The 23,038-nt window shown below is 48.5% G+C and overlaps 1 protein-coding gene across 3 annotated transcripts in view; it reads right to left on the bottom strand.

Annotated features, from left to right (window-relative positions):
- Positions 1-11,024, bottom strand: part of LOC149346374 (uncharacterized) — a 105,419-nt gene extending 94,395 nt beyond the window's left edge. For 2 of the 3 annotated variants that reach the window (XM_089586387.1, XM_089586388.1), the window contains exons 1-2: positions 10,797-11,024; positions 4,616-4,811 (exon numbers count right to left, since the gene is read on the bottom strand). In XM_089586387.1, the coding sequence (XP_089442513.1) occupies positions 4,616-4,811; positions 10,797-10,882 (282 nt within the window). In that variant the 5' untranslated portion in view covers positions 10,883-11,024. The remainder of the gene's footprint in view (positions 1-4,615; positions 4,812-10,796) is intronic. The other variant, XM_089586386.1, reaches the window with a different exon arrangement.
- Positions 11,025-23,038: the final 12,014 nt, after the last annotated feature.

The following is a 23,038-nucleotide window of genomic DNA, read 5'->3' as shown; positions in this document are numbered from 1 at the left end:
CGCCAATTTGTTGAGATAAGTCATTTTGAGCAGTCTGAAGTACTGAGTAAGGTGCAAGGCGTTCCAATTCCTCCAAACTCTGTGCTTTTTTTGTGCACAAGGCTATTGCTATATTGTTGGAGACTATGTGCTCCTTTCAGGGACACAATATGATGTTGTATTTGGTACTGCTGTGGCCACTGTCAAAAGTAATGATCATGAAGTAATAGCTCCTGGTTGAGTGTGCGCCCGGTACACCTGTACCGTCATGGTCACTTTATGTTTTGGAATAACAAGCCAAGAGAACTATGATACTGTCTCTCCGTGCACTTCTGGACAAAACACCATATGAACCATATTGCTTCAATGCCAACCCTGTAATCAGGTTAGCACATTCATTTCCCAAGAAACTGTAGATGGCTGCAGTTTACATTGTTTCATGTTACTGAATGCAGCTTGTGTTTCCAAATCTGGGATTTAATCTGTACAGAGTTTGTGTTGTAGAATGTATTGTTCAGTGCCTTGTTCACACTCGAGGTGATGGAAGGCTGTTACTGAAAAAAAGCAACTAGGCTGCATGAAGTAGCTGGCATAAGTTGATTGCAAAAAAAGAAATGTTGATAGCAAACCCTTTTTGTCAACACCCAGTAAATAATTTTAGAACCACTCCTTTGAATTTGTAATGCTGCTTTAATGCTGTGTTATTCCTGTGAATAAAGTGGTGCTTTTTAGAATAAACATGTGTGAGCACAAACCTTACTCAGTTTTTTCTTCAATTTGATCTATCCTATTACCGTATTTACTCGAATGTAACGCGAGTTTTTTCCAAGATTTATTCCGCTTAAAGTCTACCCTCGCGTTATAATCGAATACTGCACTTCGAATGGCCTAAAGCAGTGTCGCGGTGCAGCCATTTCGAAGCTATCAGCTCGGTTTCGGTTTCCGCAGTTTTGCTATCTTATGTTGGCAACATGGGTACCAGGGAAGCCAAATTAGGCCAAATCCCCATCCATCCAAAGCCAAGGCGTTCTTTGTGTTCGTTGCAATCTTGTGCTCAACGCGTGGTGTTCTTGTGGCGTCTTTCGCGGTGTTAATTCAGTCAATTCAGTGCACACGATGGCAACGCGTCGTGCTCAGTACGACGCTCGTTTTAAGAGAAAAGCGATTTTGTTAGCTGAAGAGCTCGGGAATTCTGCTGCAGCTCGAAGACTTGATCTCAACGAGTCAACCATCCGCGGGTGGCGGCTGCAACGGGAGGGGCTCTTTAAATGTGAGCCCGACCGCAAAGGATTTCGTGGGCCTCGCCACGGCCATCACGTCGAGCTGGAAAAAAAGGTGGCGGACTTTGTTATCGAGCAGCGCAACCGTCTCATGGGGGTCAGTGTCGAGCTGATCCGTTGGAAGGCTAGAGACGTTGCTCGGGAGATGGGTATACCCTCGGAGAAGTTCAGGGCATCTCATGGGTGGGCCCAACGGTTCATGAGAAGGAATGGATTTTCTCTGCGGCGAACAACATCGATACGGCAGAAGTTACCGGGAGACTTTGAAGAAAAGCTGCAGGAATTTCAGCGCTATGTGATCAACTTGCGCCGTTCGTCGAATATGCCATTGGGGCATATTGGTAACGCCGACCAGACTGCGGTGTATCTGGACATGCCGATAGCCACAACTGTTCACAGTGTAGGTGCCCCAGAAGTCCGTATTAGGACCACTGGGAACGAAAAAACGAGGTGTACGGTGATGCTGGCGTGCCTAGCAGATGGCCACAAGGTGCCGCCATACATAATTTTTTGGCGCAAGACTATGCCGAAGGAGGTGTTCCCGAGGAATGTTATCGTCCGCTGCCAGGAGAAGGGGTGGATGGAGGCATCGCTGGTGCTCGACTGGATTAAAACCGTGTGGTGTCTTCGACCAGGCGCGCTTCTTCACCCAGCATCAATCCTGGTGTTGGATTCATTTCGCGGACACCTGACTCCTGATGTGAAGAAGAGGCTGGAAAATACAAAAACTCACCTTGTAGTTACCGTATTTACTCGCATAATAGGCGCACTTTTTTTCCAGAAAATTCGGCTCAAAGTTCGGCGTGCGCCTATTACGCGGGGTAAAATTTCCGGAAATTTTTCGACTCGCAAAATTGAACACACCGCGTAAACGCACTCGTGTACGGGCCGCACCCCGTTTTCGCGAAGAAAATGTTAAAAAAAAAAGATCCGTGTAAGGGCCGCACCCAAACTTTCCACGACCCACGCGGGAATAGCCTTTGGAATGCACGCGCCGAGGCCTCCGCGATCGGCTCCGGCTGAGCGCAACGGGTGCTTGATCGCGGAGGCCACACACGTGCACAGGAGCTTCCAGACGCCGCCCACGGAGAGCGCCCACGGTCAAGCTCATCATCATCATCGTCGTTTTCCTCCGCCGCGAGCTTTCGCTATCTATATCGCCATCAGCATCTCCAGCTCGTTTTTTGTTGTTGTTGTTGTTGCTGTCAAGTGGCGGGATTTGCGGTAGCGCGATAGTTATCGTGGTTTATGGCTTTGCTGCGGAGCGTTGCCGTTTTAGCTCGATAGGCAAGCACCTTAACAGCTACACAGCTGGGAGTTTGCTCTCGAACACGGCAAGCGTGCGGCAGGTTGGAAAATACGACATGGCCGAGAAGTGCGGCAGTTGCGACTGCGGCGTCCCTAAATTTTCGTACGCGACTCCAAGCGCCGAGGTTTTCGTGGGCCTAAGTCGGGAACGTTTCCGGCTGGAGATGAAGCTTTCCAAACAGACGTTTAAAGTGAGCATCCCTGAAAACTGTGTGCGGCTGTTCTACGCGATGTCGTTGTACGTGCTGTGGGTCCGCAGCAGCTGCGACGGCAGCAGCACTAGTAGGGACTAGTAGTCAGTTCAGCAAAAACTTTGTTAAAATAAAGATTGGGAAGCGGGGGGTGGCGAGGCGTCAGCTTGCAATCGTGTAAATACAGTATTGATCACAGTGCCAAGTTCGGGGTGCGCCTATTATGCGCGGAAATAAAAAATCTGATTTTTCGCGCCCTAACTAGGGGTGCGCCTATTATGCGAGTGCGCCTATTACGCGAGTAAATACGGTATTCCCGGAGGCATGACCTCTGTGCTGCAGCCACTGGACGTCTGTCTGAATAAACCGTTCAAGGACAGGGTACAGAAACTGCACAACGACTGGATCCGGGAAGATGAGGCTCGGACGCCCTCCGGCAGAATCAAGCGACCGTGCGCTTCTCAGATCGCTGAGTCTGCCGCGTGGTACAGCCTGCCTCACGACATGGTCGTTCGTTCGTTCAAGAAGTGCTGCATATCCAATAACCTCGATGGCACAGAGGATGACATCGTCTGGGAGGTCGACAGCGAAAAGGGGGACTCTGTTTCCGAGAACTCCGAGTCCGAAAGCGAGGAAGATGAATAAACATGTTGGCCACGATGTTCATTAAAGGTACTTTGTTTTGCGTCTGTAAGCCTCGCGTTATATTCGTGGTTTTATTTTTTTCCCACTGGGCAGCATGTAAAGTCACCCCTCGCGTTACATTCGCGGTCATGTTACATTCGAGTAAATACGGTACATTGGTGAAAGTGGTTGGCAGGATATAACGCCAAGTTTGCCTGCATGCCCTCACTACATATCAAAGGCCAGTATTTATGGGAACTGTCAGATGTGAAGTTTTTCGCTGGAAGTTTCACATACAGTATTGGAGATCCTACGTATGTTTATAGAAATGAACCGAGCACGGATGCAAAATTTTTTAGGTTTGATTTCAGTGTACAGCACTTTCATACAGTGCAGCTGTTACAGAACTTCACTTTTTTCTTCCGAAGTGCAGGTCTGAAAAGCAGCAATGCCACTAGTCAAAATATGGAATGCTGATCACACTGTAAAAAGAGTTGGATATGCAAGCATCACTGTTTCTGACTGTGACTTACTTCAATCCCTTTAAATAGGTGAATTACAAGTACAAGCAAGCACCTCAAGCCACAGCCACACAGAGCAAAGCAGCGAGAGACAGTTGAGACTGCATATCGACATGCTACCGGCACACATTCAAACAGCTCTTGGAGGGGACCACCACACCTTTCCCCTTCTGAGAGACGAGAGTTGCTCCAACATGTGGCATGGGACATGATGCAAAGTTCTTCCCGGCCAAACCGGGAATTCATCAGAAGTGTGGTGGATGAGCTCGTGAAGGCGTTTCCCGAAGCCCTTGGGGACAGGGGCCCGAATGGCAGCGTATTAGGTCGCGGCTACAACTCGCTGTGCATGTGTTTCAATGAAAACAATTGTACTCATCTCCAACTGCTTCATCACCCTTGGATGTGACATGGTGATGGCTTCCTGAACACTGTCGTCTGTCTGAACGAACAAAGGAACAGATACCAGTCACAACATTCATGTTGCCTTCCCATTCGTTTTTGCGCCATGCAGTCAACTTGAAAAGTGACCTGCGAGCCGTCACACATCTCATCCGGTGCAGTTCGTGTTCATAAAGACTGAGCTGCCCCAACCAGGATCAAACGGGTGACGACGTGCTCAGCAACTGAATGCTTGAGCTGCTGAGGTCCCGTGGCACGTAGCTCTGACTAACAGCAGACCTCTACATGAGAAGATCACAAAACCTGTACTCACCGAAGGCACATCACACAATGTGGTCCCCTCCCTTAGGAACCTACTTGTTGCAGCAGTTGTGGCAGTCATCCTTGAGGTGCCCTGCTTGAAGAGCACGAGTGGGGGGCCATGCACACACAGCCCCAGGGAAGTGGCCACTGCTTGGGCTGCGCTCGCCACGACAGAAGAGGAGCAGCTTGGTTTCATTGCCCTCAGCCTGCAAAGGTGATGGCCACATCAGAGCAAGGAAAAAGGAAAAAAGAAGAAATGCCCAAATGCCCACACTGTAGCTTTAGCTAATTAAAAAGGCAGGGAACTTTAGCATGGCAGCAATCACCATTTTATAGATTCCCTTTTCCTAATTTATTGGCTTGATAAGTTCTTGTGCTACACATTTTTAGATGCAATCTCTCTTCATGTACAGTGACGTGATTGGCTGAAGTCATTTTGGAGAAGATTTTGGAACAGCCAAAAGTGCGTTTTGCTGCAAAAAAAGTGAGCGTTTGACGCACATTACAGACACATAAAACCAAGAAAAGCATAAGGGTATGTTTTTTTGTATCGTTGATCAGTGGGATATCAACTGCTGTAAGTATTTTTTAAAGTGAAATATATTTTAAAACAAAGTAGCATAAAAAACAACCACATGCAGCTGGAAAGATTTCAACCTTTGATCTCCGCGTCTCGCGTAGTGTGCTCTATGAACTAAACTAAACATCTGCACCCCCATATCTATATACCAGGCATTTCTAAACTTGACAGAAATATTTTTTTAAGTCGTGAAAGATGCATCAGTGCTGGTGGTCTGCACAGGTAGCTTGTGTAGCAAGACAGGTATTCTGTGCAGTCAAAAATAAGGAGATAAAACTAATGAGTTTTTTAACGTTTGTCTTATGGCGCAAGATTACATAGCAAAATTGATGGCCGTCAACACTGAAGGCGATCCCAGTATCACGGTTCCTTTCATCAAATCTTAAACACGCACTTCTGAAATATTCTTTTAAGTTGGCTTTCCCACACTGGGCGTATGCACGCCAGACAAGCACGCCTCTTTCTGATAGGGCAAAGAAGTGAACCCCAAAAGTGATGCCCACTGAGAACTTCACGGTAGCTTCCAGTTTCCCCACTTCGGCAGAGCAAGGACGTGGAAGTCAACACACCTGTGCCATGCGTCAACATTCGTGCCATGCACATTTCTGGCATGCCCTGCATCCCCACCACGGAATGACCAGAGCAGATCCCTGCGTGCTGCAGGCCTGTTTCACTTTTCCGTTTTCATTATGTGGGCTGACAACGAGCCCAGACAGCATAGTAACCGCCTGCATACCGACCGAGTGAAGGATTCTCGGAAAAACTAGGTTTTCCACTAGTACTGCCTAACACAGATGTTAGAGTCGACGCAGCGCCCAAGAATTGTGTTGTCAAGAAAATAAGGACTTGTGGCGCAGATTGACAGCTTCTTGTCATTATGTAGCAGCATGCAGCATGCTTTGTCGTTTAGTGCAGTTGACACAGCAACCGTATCACTGGTGTATTTACACAGCCCCACAAACCAAGTTAGGCTCAGTCAGGAGTGGGCAATAATTCTGCCCATGCAAAGATAACAATAAAAGTGAAAATAAGAATGGAACAAACTCGTAAACTATTAAATGCAGAAGAAAGGCCATGCGATGCTACCTCAGATTGGGGACACATGCAGTGGCAAAAGCCCCAACAGTGATGACTGGGCATAACAAGGAATAATGCCAGTTTCCAGCCGCTGTAGGTAGGTATCTGAATAAATAAATAATTGCGCTGTGAAGCGGGCGGAAGGGAGGAGAAAAGAGAAAAACAAAGTACTGAAAAACTGAGCATATAAGACCCAGTGAAAATGTACCTATGCTGGAACCCCATTTTCTACAAGATGTACATGAACAATGTTTCTTAAAAAAGTCCTGCAGTTGCCCAGTCATGTAGGAAAATCGGCCTGTTCAAAATCTGTTATTACAAAAATCTGAAGCCAACGGTGTCACACTAATCCCATGTAACGCTATTTATTGCTTAGCATATCATTAAGTTCAATACCCTTAGCATTTCTGTGGTCTGCCAAATCAAGTGGCACAGATTGATAATCAAAACATTTTTTTTTTTATATTACTATCCCCTTATCTAGGGGCAGATACTTAGCGTTTATGTTTCACCAATACACAGAAACCTACATAATGTCACACGACGCTGAAAAGACAACAAAGTGAGGGAGATGGAAGAAGAAGCTCCCGAGTTCTTTCAAAGACTTGGGATCTTTGACGCAATTGACAGCTTCAATCTTCTGCAGATCCGGCCTGACACCATCCTTGTCAACCAGATGGCCGAGCATGACTTGGCGTTCCCCAAAGTGGCACTTTTTATCGAGTTCAGCACGAGGCCTGCTCTCTCAATACAGTCAAGGACAACGGCTAAGTGGCTGTTATGCTCTGCGAAGTTCTTCCCAAAAATGATGACATCTTTAAAATCACACATGCAAACTTAGCACTTAAGTCTATGCAGAAGAGTATTCATAAATCTTTCAAAGATGGCAGCAGCGTTGCACAGGCCATATGGCACCACACTGAATTCATACAATGTGTTTTGGGTCACGAAAGCCGCCTTTCTCTTTCTCTTTAGAGTGCATCGGGATCTGCCAGCATCCGGACCGTAAATGAACAGTGGAAAAGTAAGAAGATGAATGGAGGCAGTCAATGGCATCATCAATGCGCGGGAGCGGGTAAACATCCTTCTTTGTGACAGTGTGAAGGCACAGTAGTCGACACAAAATCACCACATGCCATCTTTCTTTTTCATGACAATCACAGGGGGGGGAAGGGGGGGGGGGGGTCCACAGGCTTGGTGATTTCTGAACAATTCCTTGTCCCAACATGTCACGCTGCTGTTCATCAATTATCTTGCATTGAGGGTGAAATATGATATGGAATCCGCCGAATCAGGCGTGCAGATCTGGTATCGATCATGTGATGGGTTCAGGAAGGTGGAATCGCTGGTGGCTGATCTCGAGCAAAGTCAAACACGTCCACATGCTTCAAAAGAACTTCTATCAATATATGATTGGTTGGTTGGTTTATGGGGTTTAACGTCCCAAAGCGACTAAGGCTATGAGAGACGCCGTAGTGGAGGGCTCCGGAAATTTCGACCACCTGGGGTTCTTTAACGTGCACTGACATCGCACAGTACACAGGCCTCGAATTTCTCCTCCAAAGAAATTCAACCACCGCGGCCGGGATCGAACCCGCGTCTTTCGGGCCAGCAGCCGAGCACCATAGCCACTGAGCCACCGCGGCGGCTCTATCAATATATGATGGTTGTTGGTGGGTAGGGATTTCTTGCTCATGGCAAGGAATTGAGATTCAGTCAGGTCACAATGTCTAGTTGGACAAGGAACACTGTTACTGAGTGCGGCGACAGCCAGAGAAAAGTGTTCTTTCAAAGCCGGCGTGTTTCAAACCACGCAGTAATACGGCAGGTACGTTGGAATCACTTACAGTCCAAAGTGTGGCATGGCCCTAGTTCACTCGAACAATGCTGTGGGCCACCATCACACTCTTCTTCGCACAGGCAAGAGAAGCGGGATGCATTAGAGCATAGAAGGCATCGCACACAGGCATCTTCTTCCCAGCATACAACGGGACGAAGATGGCGGACATCGCTGGAGCGACGGCATCTTTGGAGACAGGAAACATGGATCCAGCGGCGAGTCTTCTATGAGGGCCGACAGAAAACAAGTGCTTAATGATATCCCGCCACTGCTGGAGTCTAGAGTTGTGCTGCACTGTTGTAAAAAGTCAACACCCAGGATAATGTCGTGCGTACAGCGAGGGAGCGGCATGAATTCAGTTCTGGACACGCGGCTAGCGATCACACATACATAATACCAAGCGGAACCTACGATTCTCAATCTGCACCATGGAATATCGCAGCCCTATCCCAACCAAACATTATTTTATGATCAAGGTGGCTCTTGAAATCTAAACACATCTCCAACACTGTGGCACCAGTATGCACTAAGACCATAACGCAAACGCCATCCACTAACACTTCAAAGCACTTCTTTAACATAACAACGGGCAGAGAAATTGGCAATATTGATGACCCTGTGACCGCACCTCCATCGGCTGCAATCGCTAGTTTCCCAGTGGTAAAGGACAACAAGAAGGTGATTGTCGCGAGCAATGACCGGGGAGTCAGGCTGTGGTCAGAGGCAGGAGAGTCATTCCGTAGTGGTGTGTAATGGTAGGAGCCCCGAGGAGATGTGAAGGTAGGGTCACTAAATTCTGCATTGAAACTAGGCCGACGATTTGGCCATTGGCGCTGGTAGCGTGAAGTCTGGCTCCAGTGGCGGCAGAATTCGGATATAAGTCCAAGCACACCGCAGAGGTAACACACTGATGGCTGGCGAGTACGCATGGGATAACAGTGCTCGTAGACGGGGTCAAAGTGGCCGTCGAAGTCCAGTCGCTGGTGGCATTGCGGAAGAGATCATGTGAGCAGAGCAGAGTCGTGGGAGTCATTGCAAGGTTCACGGGGAGGGGTCACCCTGGGCCAGTCACCCTGACTGACTGGCCCAGGAGGCTTCATCATACAACACTTAAGAAGCAGCAAAGAAGTGGGGGACACAGAAGAAGCTCGCCGTCTTCACGCTAACACTCCATACTAAGGTCGTCTCACCCCCGTAAATAAACCTGCAACAACACTCTGCTTCTGTTCACATAAGGTTTAGCAGTGAGTCACACATGTCCTCTCTTCTCGCACTGGTTTTCCTGCTATGCACTGCCCAGGATGTCACCATACTGGCTAGGCGAACTTTTCGTTCCCCCAAAATTTATTGAAAAAAGAAAATCCTTGCAGCTGCACATACCAGCAGAAAGTGCTACACATCACAACACTCCAGAGGAACTCTGTCGACAGCCGATTAAAATTTTTACTGTTAGTCAAATTGATTCTGTGGCTATTTCTGACCATGATGATGTTTGTCCAGGAGCAAAAGACATGATTACTGCAGGGAAAAGTAGACTTCAAATCTCCCACCGCTTCACTGAAACTCGTGACGTCAAGTCCAATAAGGAATCCGTGGTCATTGTATCGAAGGAAACTGTGGAGAAGGCTAGCCACAGGGATCTGCACACAAAAGACTTCATCGATACACCGCACTTGGCTTGCAAAAACAGCCAGTGTTAACAACACATGTATTTCGTTTTACGACGTTTTACTGCTTATAAAACTCAATTTGCTGTGAAAGCACCACCCCTGTAATCAGAATGTTGAACTCTACCATCAATCACAAGGTGAATACTGGACACCTCGTAGATTTAAACTGCAAGTTGCTACTCATAAAATAAACAAGTACTTGCATATTAACGAGCGATTGCTCAAAGGCGAAAGCAAGCGCGGATGGTAACCTTTTCTTGACGCATTCTTACACCGCGCGCAGAAGGACAAAGCGCTTTTAATGCGTGTTTACGGACCTTCAAGTTTGAGCACACTACAATCACCTGAATTGAATGTTCAGTATTACACTACTGCAGGTAGTAGGCCCACCCTAACAGGTGCCCCGTTTCGTCTCGTCCACATGGAGAATCGTCCTTGAATAAAACAGTTTCCAGTACGGCAGTCTCGAGAATAGTGTTGATAGTTTGGCTGCATAGCACTTGTGCAGGTGGGTCGGATAAAAACCAAATCGCGAGTTTAATCCCGGCCGCAGTGGTCACATTTCGATGGAGGCGAGATGCTAGAAATCAGTGTACTGTGCGATGTCAGTGCACGTTAAAAACCTCAAGTGGTCGAAATTTTTGCGGGGCGCTTCTTACGGCGTCCGTCATAGGCCGAGTCGCCTCGGGACGTTAAACCCCCATAAAGCAAACTAAATACAAACGTAATCGAGGGCACTGATGGCCTGCTCCTGCTCAATCTCTAAAAGTGCGAAGTACGAAGCTATAAAAGTGCACAAGAAGTACGAAGTACATTTCTTAATCAACAATTTCGCGCTGCGCAACAGCATGCGACGAAAGTCGCAACAAGGCATCAACAGCATCGGTAAGTCGGCTACGCACTTGCCTGCTGCAACATAAGAGACCTCCTAACTGCAAAATGCTTACTCTTTCAGCCGTCATATGCTGCATTTTTTTCTTTTAAAATCATCTCACACCGTCACGATGAGGACAAAAGTACTCACGGCAGGTCCGCAAGTTGCACACTGGTGTCGGAACGGAAGGTGCGCAGCAGGCTGGAGAAATCAAGCCACGCGGTGTTCGAAGTCATCTCAAACGTTCTCACTGCTTACAAGTGATGCCGGTTACACGCTTCGTGTGAGATGTCGCGCACAGCTTACCACGCACATCGTACTAAATGCACCGATGTAAACACGTGCGTCATGTGTCGAACTTTGCCATGGAGGAATGAACTTCGCGGTAGCCTTCAGTGCCTTCAGGCCGACTCAAGCGCGTCAAAAAAAGGAAAACGTGCGACACTTTCCAGGTGACGCTAGTGAATAAATAAGAAGCTCCGTTCGAACTCGTTCGAATTACAATCAGCGACCAAGTGTTAAGAATAAAAAATTTGAAACTTTAGGTGCTGTTTTCTTTCACTGCTAAAAGCACAGAGAACTGACAGATTCAGCCTCAACTGTAGAGATCAGCAGAGAGAACTGAGGTGTCTGGGGCCCAAGCAAGTAGCAACCACTGATCTCCACTAGGGGAGCTGGATGCCGCATCGGGCTAGAGTTCCTGTATATGCTCCCGCATACATATGCTCCCGCATATACTCCCGATGTATATGCTCCCGCATAAGACCAGATTTTTGAGCCTCTCCTGGGCGCGGCCATTTTGCACCGACTGGCGCGCCGCGGTGCGGGCGTTTCTTTGGGGACTGCGGGGCTGCGGCAGTTCCGCGGCCGCGCCTGCATATAGCCGCGCTTCGGGCGCTAAAAAAACATTGTCGAGCATACTTCCGCTGCGTGGCTGTGTTGCAGGAAGTATTTACGTTATCAAAGCGATAACATTGACGCGTTTTAATGACATTTAGTTTGACATTCAGGTTAATTGTGCCGGCGCTTAGAACGCGCTCGTGCTTATATCGAATTCCGTCTTGGTGCTCCACCGCAAAGAAACTTTTTATTCAATATCAAGAATTAGGTGTGCGGCTAGTATGCAGTTCCAATTCCCATGCACTCTTATTCCTTCCTGCCGGCCATAAAGCCCCCCCCCCCCCCCCTCCACAAACGGCTTTCTTGTCGCCGCGCCAGTTTATCAACAAATTACCGCTGTGAGCTCAACTGAGTCGCAGCGCCAGCAGAAAACAAATTTTGTCATGGTTTATGCAACCTGGTGCATAAAAACGTACTTTCGCTTAATTTATAAAAGCTTGAATAGATATGAGCAGCTAATCCAGTTTTCACTAAGTCTGAGATCCGAAGTCGCGTTATGTTATTCAGGAGCTCTCGCCGCGTGTGAGAGCGTCGCGTAGGCGTTTGGCTAAGTGTGGAAAATGTAATGAAATCGCGCATATTTTCCTATGAATAATGTAGATACCGCACCGCTGCGGTGGCTGAGTGGTTACGGCTCTCTGCTCTGGCCCAAAAGACGCGGGTTCGATCCCGGCCGCGGCGGCCGAATTTCGAAGGAGGCGAAATTCTAGAGGTCCGTGTACTGTGCGATGTCAGTGCACGTTAAAGAACCCCAGGTGGTCGAAATTTCCGGAGCCCTTCACTACGGCGTCCCTCATAGCCTGAGTCGCTTTGGAACGTAAAACCTTAATAAACCAAACCAAGCTAAGGTAGATACCAACAGCAGAAAGATACTATAGATAAACCTTTACCCCCCAGATACCTCTGACATGCGTGCGGAAAAAGCAGCTGAAATCGGTAGCGGTCGTGCTTACAATCCTGTGCATGAAATGTTCTGAATGGAAACAAGAGCAAGCTCAGCGCAAGGATGCTGAACACGTACTGGTGATCGAAAACACGCGCTCCGTCGGGACAACCTTCAGTCTGCAGCTCGCCTATCCAGTTACTACTCCACTGAGTCAAGTCAATAGATCTACATTCTAATGCATAATATTATCATAGATGATATCGCCGTAAAAGGCGACAACAAACGACACGACAGCGCAGAAATCTGCTTCGAAGTGCCGGTTTCCAGTCCGTACACTACCTGGTCGACTACCCTCGGATGTCACGTTAAAGGGCAACTCCGGTGATTTTTCAGCCATTTTAAGTTAATGGCTGTTTTGTGTTCCTAACAACCTCTTGTAATGTGTACAATACACGGTTTTCAAAAGCAACCCCAAAATAATTTTTAAACGGCAAAAAACGCAAAACTCGAAACCGAAACCGCAAAACCGAAACCGGGAAGGTGCCTTCGTGCGGTATTGACTGTGACGTCATTAGCGGGTTCGCCGCGCTGCGAAGTTCGGAGCCGCGCTGTCGACATAGCTGAAGCGCGGAGAACAGCTTTTCCTAGACCAGCGAGTCTTTAGAAGACGACTCATTCGACGATTTCGGACTGGACGAGTTGCCTTTCAGCTATGATCCACTGCCGCGCGAGCTAGCCGAGTCACACCACAGGCCGCGTCACCTGCAGCATGGAGACGGTCTGAACTCGGAGAAGTAAGTATTTGAGTCATTTCTCGTGCATGCATTTGTGACACAGTCGTCAGAACTAAAGTTAATGAGATGCTCCCGCCGGCAGCTGTTCGTGTGGCCAGTGCCGGCCGGCCGACCCAGCCTGATGAAAGAATCTGCTGCCGAAACGTTGCCGCGGTGCACAACGTCCTTACAGGGGAATGCATAACCAAAACTCCTCTCTTTGCGAAGCTTTGTCTCGACGGCGAGCTTTTGAAAGTGAATTCACGCCAGCTACAGTCCTACAATCCAACATACTTTAAGCGCGCTCTCCGTGGTCCGGTTCCTCTTGACGGACGCGCTTCGTTCAGCTCGCCGCTGCGATGGGCGGTTGTACTCGAATAACTTTGGCACAGAATCTGCCTTCAAGCCCCGGTTGAACGAAGCTTTAGCGAGTCCAAAGCTCTCTTTGAAGTACACGCTGTCTTCATAGCAATCTGGCGCGAAATGTTCCGAGCACAAGCGGGTATGCTTCCTCGGAGGCCAGTTGACACGGCGGACAGCTTTCACCCACTTCTCGCGAAGGTTCTTATCGCCAGGAAACCTATGGTAGACCACGCCCGTTGTCACAGATGAAGAATTTGTGCACCCCACATCACAACAGAAATTGCCGTGACCCATCACTCTGGCGTACACAAGCACGTTGAGATGGCGCGAAATTGCACAGGTAGTCGAAATAATTCTGGAGACTACGGCACCTCTTTCTTCTTTCACTGCTTCCTTTACCCTTTTCTTTACGTCGCGGTTCGGGTGTCTGTTACTGCTTACTTTCCTCAAAACCAATTTTCAGTTTTCCCCTGCACTGCCAACGCCAGCGCACGCCCGACCAGGTTGAAACGCCGAACCGCCGGTGACGTCACAGTACAGGGTGGCCTGTAGAATTTGCTTGATCAATCGGTGCCGCTCGCGTCGAGGAGCGCTTGTCTTCAAAATTCGCTTGCGGGAAAACTACGTCGCTTTCAGGTGCGAAATTTTACATGTGACATCAGGCTGCCATAAAGAATGCAGGCATAAAATTTCATTTCGATCGATGAACATCGAAAAATCGCCGGAGTTGCCCTTTAACGAGTAACTGCGCACAAGATAACCGCAGCACTGTCTGGAAGAGGGCAAATGTGAGTAAAAACGCACAGCACACACCCTCATACGTTAGCTGATGGAGCACAAAACGGCAGAAGCGAACACGTAAACATGCGTTCTTTGCGCGGCGCCGGCGCGACCCGCAGTCCCTCGGGCCGCGCGCGCCGACAGATGGCGACTGGTGTCGAGAGTAGGCGCGCGTCCGCAGCCTGCGTGCGAGGGTAAAAAAATCTGGTCTTATTTTTTTACCCTCGCACGCAGGCTGCGGACGCGCGCCTACTCTCGACGCCAGTCGCCATCTGTCGGCGCGCGCGGCCCGAGGGACTGCGGGTCGCGCCGGCGCCGCGCATAGAACGCATGTTTACGTGTTCGCTTCTGCCGTTTTGTGCTCCATCAGCTAACGTATGAGGGTGTGTGCTGTGCGTCACTACTCACATTTGCCCTCTTCCAGACAGTGCTGCGGTTATCTTGTGCGCAGTTACTCGTTAACGTGACATCCGAGGGTAGTCGACCAGGTAGTGTACGGACTGGAAACCGGCACTTCGAAGCAGATTTCTGCGCTGTCGTGTCGTTTGTTGTCGCCTTCTACGTGCGATATCATCTATGATAATATTATGCATTAGAATGTAGATCTATTGACTTGACTCAGTGGAGTAGTAACTGGATAGGCGAGCTGCAGACTGAAGGTTGTCCCGACGGAGCGCGTGTTTTCGATCACCAGTACGTGTTCAGCATCCTTGCGCTGAGCTTGCTCTTGTTCCCATTCAGAACATTTCATGCACAGGATTGTAAGCACGACCGCTACCGATTTCAGCTGCTTTTTCCGCACACATGTCAGAGGTATCTGGGGGGTAAAGGTTTATCTATAGTATCTCTCTGCTGTTGGTATCTACCTTAGCTTGGTTTGGTTTATTAAGGTTTTACGTTACAAAGCGACTGAGGCTATGAGGGACGCCGTAGTGAAGGGCTCCGGAAATTTCGACCACCTGGGGTTCTTTAACGTGCCCTGACATCGCACAGTACACGCGCCTCTAGAATTTCGCCTCCTTCGAAATTCGGCCGCCGCGGCCGGGATCGAACCCGCGTCTTTTGGGCCAGAGCAGAGAGCCGTAACCACTGAGCCACCGCAGCGGTGCGGTATCTACATTATTCATAGGAAAATATGCGCGATTTCATTACATTTTCCACACTTAGCCAAACGCCTACGCAACGCTCTCACACGCGGCGAGAGCTCCTGAATAACATAACGCGACTTCGGACCTCAGAATTAGTGAAAGCTGGGTTAGCTGCTCATATCTATTCAAGCTTTTATAAATTAAGCGAAAGTACGTTTTTATGCACCAGGTTGCATAAACCATGACAAAATTTGTTTTCTGTTGGCGCTGCGACTCAGTTGAGCTCACAGCGGTAATTTGTTGATAAACTGGCGCGGCGACAAGAAAGCCGTTTGTGGAAGGGGGGGGGGGGACTTTATGGTCGGCAGGAAGGAATAAGAGTGCATGGGAATTGGAACTGCATACTAGCCGCACACCTAATTCTTGATATTGAATAAAAAGTTTCTTTGCGGTGGAGCACCAAGACGGAATTCGATATAAGCACGAGCGCGTTCTAAGCGCCGGCACAATTAACCTGAATGTCAAACTAAATGCCATTAAAACGCGTCAATGTTATCGCTTTGATAACGTAAATACTTCCTGCAACACAGCCACGCAGCGGAAGTATGCTCGACAATGTTTTTTTAGCGCCCGAAGGGCGGCTATATGCAGGCGCGGCCGCGGAACTGCCGCAGCCCCGCAGTCCCCAAAGAAACGCCCGCACCGCGGCGCGCCAGTCGCTGCAAAATGGCCGCGCCCAGGAGAGGCTCAAAAATCTGGTCGGTCGAAAGTGAAGCCACCGGAAGTAAGTGGCCTTGTCCCGGAAGTCAGCCTTTGGCAGTGCATGAAATCGGACCTCAGCACGGTTTTTCAGTTCCAGTTTTGTTTTCCCACTTAGCATTTCGTCTTTTCGCCGTTTTCGTCTTTTTCCATGACAATGCCTTCCTGTTGCGCCGTCAACTGAGCGAGGAAACCAGCGGAATCTTCGGGAATGGCGTTTCAAAAATAAGGGCCCATTGCATCTCAATGGGACTACAGTAGCAGACGACAGGACGCCGCTACGCACAGCAAGTATGGAGCCTCGTCTACTCGGCTCGGTGTCGTCTCGTTTGCCTAGCTTCGCCAACTGTGCTCTTTACTGCGATGCTTGTTCCCACGCTCAAGCCCAAGTTATGCTATCAATGGGGGATAAATATAAGAAAGAATAGACGAAAACCTTCACCAGGCAGCTGACATTGCAGTGACAATTTTTCCGAATAATGTTTAGACAAAACCGGAGCGACGGCTAGGCTACTATCTGGTGAGGTGTCGACGGTGTTCGGTTGGTTCACATTAGCGCCTCCAGAAGGTATGGTACTGCTTTTTCGACGGAGCGTGTCATGTACTGTTTCGTATTGTAGCAAGTTAAGCCTGAATGGTCTTTAATTCGTGGTGCTTGGTGCAGTTGACTTCTAACAGCGCTTCTCACGCGCACTGCACCATTCGCCTTTCTTGTCAGTCGTTCCTCTCGCGCTGTGCCTTTTCTTTGCTGCACGAAAATTCGGTTTTAAGGTGACCTAGCCTCATCGTCATTCCACTACTTCTCCTTTACGCTCGGAATACAAGAACCAGGCAAGAACATAGTGTTTAATGCACGTACCCCTTTGCCGAGGCAGGGTGAGACCTGCATGCCTGTTTTCTTCACTTTCGAAGAAATTACAGGGTTCTGCACACAATGCTCACATTTCTCGCGTTCAGCTTGCTTGTTCCTTTCATATAACAGCAGACATCACACGAAAACAACACAAAAAACTGAGAACGAAAGGGCGAAAGACACGACTTTTTGCATTGAAATACACAGCAGACACCCGACTTCCGGGACAAGCGGTCCAACTTCCGGTGGCTTCACTCGCGCTCGTCTCGGAAAGCGGGAATGCGGCATCCAGACACCTAGTGGAGATCAGTGGTAGCAACAGCCAGGGTGTACGAAAACAAAAATAACTGTTCTCAGGAAAGAAAAGGCCAGACAGGGTGGTGGGCACGCGAACTACGCCATAAGAGAAGGAGCGAAAAAGAGGGTGAAAATGAGGGCAAGAGAAGGAAATGTGGTAGTGATTTTTAGTTGCATGCTTTCTAATTTCAAAAACTGCTTTAGACAATAGCGTACATGGATCGGCACACTAGGTATCCAGCAAAAAAAAATTGAGTTGAATATCTTCTCGCATATTGTTTTGGTTTCGGTTTCGGCAGCTTTGCAGGTGCGGTATAATAACAAGAAATAACACACAATTGCTATTTCATTTATATACACAATAAATCTTACCAGCCTTCTTCGCACACTGAAGCCACCTGAGCTGAAGTTTTGCACCGTAGCCACCGCTCGCCCATTAAAACCGAAAATGAAACAACGCACGTAAGCCGATTTCTTGTAGCTCTTTACGTTTACTGTCTTGCGGGTTATTAAAGGGAACCGACAGCAAAAATTTCCACTTTGCACTCTTTTAATGCGCACTTAAACCACGCAGCCCACGGTGCCTTTTTCTGTTTGGCATCAATCTAAATGCAGCCTAAGACTGACCTGTGAGACAACCCGCCGGGGAAGGGCGGGGTTTTACGCAAGAACGGCGACGGTGTAGCGGCAACGTGGTATAGTATTGGCCACACTACATCCGAGCCCGGATATATCGAACCCAGATATTGTGAATTATCGGCTACTATATCGGACACACAGATTATCACGTTCAAAATCCTGTGTAAAAGTATAGGAAAGTGTAGCTTCTATGAAGATGTGGATGCGGCAATCAGCAAAGTGAAAACACTACGCGGTACTGATGAGCGAAATGCTAAGGTAGGGAAGAAGCAGGCTGGAGACCCGACAGTAAACGATTATGGCATGGCCTCTATAGCAGGGGGGGGGGGGGGGGGGGGGGAGTTAGTAATAGAGTTCACAGACAAAAACAATTTACGGATCATCAGTACCTTCTTCACAAACGAAAGAACACGAAATGGACGTGGAGGAACCCCAATAGTGAGACCAAAAATGAAATAAACCTCATACTATGCGCTCACCCTGGCATCATGTAGTATATTTGGAGGTCCTCAGAAAGATGTGTTGTAGCGGCCACATAAAGGAAAGGCCTCGAATGAGCCTTGACTTGAATACAGAACGTACGAAATTCAGGATACAGAACGTAGAGGAATTCAGGATATCGCTGCTGAACAGATATTCAGCTTTAACTTGGGGAGACGATCTGAATGTTCAAACAATGAACGATTATCTCTCAGCTATCATTATAGAGTGCGCCGTAAAAGTAGGCGGTATGACGGTTCGACAGGGTATATCGACACCTGACGAGACGAAGAGAAAGATCTGATTACGAAACGCCAAACCTTGAAACCGTCTAACTCCCGAGAGAGAATATAATTGACAGAGCTATCAAAGTTAATAAGCGCAAGGTAGCCGACATAAGGAAATTTAATATAGAACGCACGTAGCCTAAAAGCGGTGAAGAGGAAACTAGGCATGGGCAAAACCCAGACGCACGCATTAAAAGACAAAGAGGGCAGTGTCATTAGCAATACGGATAATTGTAGCCGAAGAGTTCTGTAGAAATCTATACAGTAGCCAGTATGACCAGGACTTTAATGAGGGAGACAGTAGCATAGGCGCCGACTGCGGTGGGGGGAGGGGGAGGCTGGCGGGCTTGACCTCCCCCACTCCCCGTAATTTTTCTGGGAAGCTGAGTACCCGCCCCCCCCCCCCCCCCACCTCCCGCTCCTGGTAGCTGAGCGGTGGGGTCAGGGGCAGCATATCTTATGACACGGACTGGCACACCCCTGCCCATTCGACAGCACACAAGACAGCTGCACCAGCATATTAACGAGCACTGAAGTCTACTAAATCCGTCTTCTTTAAATTAACCCTCCTGAACATTGTGAAGACTAATACAAAGCGCTTCTGGAACATAATAAAACCTGGAACCACCAATAAAGTGTCTTTATTGCACCCACCGGCAAACCTGCTCCCGACCGCCTGTGCTACTGTACTAAATGATACTTTCGTTAAGACGTTTCTTTCTTCATCCAATGTTATCCAACGCCGTGACCTCATTTCGCGACGGATCCCACCATGTTCGACTTCCAAGGCATCATACCGATTATCAATTTGAAACTAACATATTCTAGGGGAATTAATGTTCTAAATGGCAAATTTACACGGAATGCTAGAGAGGACATTTTTATCATCATGAAATGCATATTCTCACAATCGTATCATCATGGTGCAGTATACTGAAGAGTGGGAGACTGCGGGAGTCGTACCAGTATATGAATACATAGATCAACAGAATCCATCTAACCATATCTTTGAGATGAATAGCATGGAAAATAATGGTATACATATCTGCAGATCCTGTTATTTTTCTGGCGGATAAAAATTTCTATTTTCTAACAGAGCATGGCTTCCGAAAGTTTTGTTCTTGTCACATTCAACTACTTTCTTTCACTTACGATTTGCACTTCTATTTGGACTCCACTTTTTCGTCTGACTGCATATTTGTTGACTTTGCTAAGGCATTCGATAAAGTTAAGAACTCACTGCTAGTACATAAACTAAGTGTGCTGAACATTGGCCCTGCAGTTTTTAAGCGGATGAATGGGTTTCCTTCTTCGTGTTGAATTTGTCAGTATTAATGACGCTGATTCCTCTACTGTACCACTTGGTTCTGGGGTCCCTCCAGGATCAGTACTTGGCCCTCTTACCTTTTCTTATCTTCTATATTGCTGTGAATTGCCGTTCCCCTCTGTAATGTACTCTGTATCCTGAGAGTAAAATAAACAAATAAATATTTCTTGCCAAGGAGCATACCCGGAAGGGGGGGGGGAGGGCGAATGAAAAAGAAACTGCCCCCCCCCCCTGGCAGATTGAAAAGTCGGCGCCTATGGGCAGTATGCACAGCAATGGGACATCCCGCAGCTAACGAAGCAAGCGTGGAAATCAGCTGGTGAGGATCGGGTAACAGAAGATTTGTTTAAACAGTGAGGGGAAAATGGGGGTAGAAAAACTAGCCACCTGTATAATCGATGCCTTATTATGACCCCGAGCGTACCACAAGCTTGGAAGAATGCTAACATATCACCTTAAATATGAAAGGAGACGTCAACGACTTGAAAAGTTACAGACCAATCACCTTACTGTCCGTCGATTACAAGGTGTTAACACCCTAAGGTAATCGCTAACAGAGTTAAGACAGCCTTTGATTTCAAACAACGAAATGGTCAGGTAGGCTTTCGTAAAGGGAGTCCTTAGACCATATTCACGCTGTCAATGAGGTGACAAAAATTGGAGGAGACTTAAGCTTCGCCTTTAATAGTGGAACGCGACAGCGTGTTGCAGCGATGCCAGGGAGTCCACGGAACGCTATCGCCCGTTCGGTGCGACGCCTTGCCGGTTGGAAAAATCGCTCGGATCTTAGGAGGCCTAACTCTCAAAAATGGCTGAGGCTCAGCTGAGGTTAAGCCTAGTCAGATGCGAAGCATATTGATGGCTAGGCTTGGTAATACATGGCTTTCCTTGGTTGACGTTCATCCCGCTCTTCATCGGTCTCTGTGGCACGCTGAAGCTTTCGCTTCTCGTTCAAATCAGCCCTGCTTCTAGGCGGCATCCCAACACCTTGCCACCTCGTAAGTGCCCGGAGAGCGAGGCAAGCTCAGCTTTATACCGCTGCTGTAGCGTCACGTGGTCAGCTGCAGCGCCTCTGATGTGGAGCCTCCACCGCCGCGGCCGACCGCGCGAGCCGGCAGCCCATCTCTCCTCTGCCCTCTGCTGTGACGTCATGTTGTCACGTGGTCAGCTGCCGCGCCTCTGATGTGAAGCCTCCACCGCCGCGGCCGACCGCGCGAGCCGGCAGCCCATCTCTCCTCTGCTGTGACGTCATGTTGTCACGTGGTCACGCTAAAGGTCAATGGTAGCTCCACCGCCGCGCTCGACGGGCTGTAGTGTAGCTCTAGTAATATGCTTCGCATAAAACAGCCATCCGCCGCCTGGAGAGGTCACGAACGGGCTGCAGTGACACTGCTCCCTGAATAGGCCGTGGTGCGTCATCCGTTGCGATTGTGACTTTAGAGGAAAGGAAAGGCGCAGTAACGGTCTCACAACGGTGGGCTCCTGAATTGCGCAGGGAGGGAAGGGAGGAAGTTCGTAGTGAAAAAATTGCCGACGATTACGTTACTGATGAGCTGATAGCTGATGAGCTGAAGCAGCTCATGAGCTGCTTCAGCTTTTAGACAGACTGAGGCAAAGAATTCGAGCAAGACAGTTATGTACAATTACAGACAACTTGTTATATTTCAGACATATTCATTCAAGAAACACTACACTAACAGTTCTTGATTGTCATGAAGGAAGCTTTGTGGACGGAGAAATAGATGGATATGCTCGACTTGCTGCACCAATGCCTGGTTCCCAAAGACGAGGTCTGTGCAAGTACTTCGCGAGGTTGTCACAGCTATGGGAGGCGTTACGAGCGAGAGGACAAGGGTTTTCTCCCGCATAAGTGGTAAGAAATTCCTGCTTGTCTTTATATGTACATTAGAGTCCCCACCCACCCTGCCACCCTGACAGGTGGAAGTTAATGAGTTCGCTCACCGTTGTCAGAGCTAACGCATGCCGCCCACATCTCTCTCTCATCACCCACGTACAGTCTTTGCCAAAAGTAACCAGGCTGCATAGTTTGCTTCTCGTTCGTATAGTAGAGCCCTCACGGCTTCCCAAAAGCCGCCGCGGTGGCTCAGCGGTTATGGTGCTCGGCTGCTGACCCGAAAGACGCGGGTTCGATCCCGGCCGCGGCAGTTGAATTTCTTTGGAGGAGAAATTCTAGAGGTCCGTGTACTGTGCGATGTCAGTGCACGTTAAAGAACCCCAGGTGGTCGAAATTTCCGGAGCCCTCCACTACGGCGTCTCTCATAGCCTTAGTTGCTTTGGGACGTTAAACCCCATAAAACCAAAACCAAACGGATTCCCTAAAGATCGAAAAGTTATTTCTTTGAAGGTGAGGACAGGGGTTCTCCTTACCATACAGAGATTTAGAGCTTGAGGGCTAGCATAATTGCTTTAGTATATACGACTGACAAGCAAACAATGCAGCCTGGTTACTTTCGACAAAGACTGTACCTATAAGCGCGATTCAGGCGTCCACTGACCCAGGAAGCCAGTTATGCGCACTTAATTTCCTTAAAATGGCACGACGTTGTCAATGCCAACGCTGCCATAGATATCACCACCACCGATTTAGCAAACATAGGTCTCCGTTGCTCTCCAAATAAATCGGAACTCCTGCAGCTGAAACCCCTGCCTAGTGACCCCCCGATTGAACTGCACATGTATGAGGATCCAGTGCCCTTTGTGTCTCAGGTGAAGATTCCCGGCCTTCGCATTAACCCTTTAACCACCAACCCCGAGCTGTACTCGCCATGGGAGATCGTACCAAAATCGCCAATGACGAGCCACACTCGTCAGTCCTGATATTGCGGTGCTGCCACCTCAAAAGACGAGTTGCAGTCGTCAGTTGCATTGGTTGCGATTTTGAACACTAGAGGGCGGTAGTCGACCATAAAAAACGCATTTGGCGCCTTTGGCGCGTAATA

Source organism: Amblyomma mixtum, chromosome 4, assembly GCF_055824585.1.
Source record: "Amblyomma mixtum isolate Tamu chromosome 4, ASM5582458v1, whole genome shotgun sequence".
In the NCBI taxonomy this organism is placed as follows: Eukaryota; Metazoa; Arthropoda; class Arachnida; order Ixodida; family Ixodidae; genus Amblyomma; species Amblyomma mixtum.
This window is presented reverse-complemented; position numbering and strand designations above follow the sequence as displayed.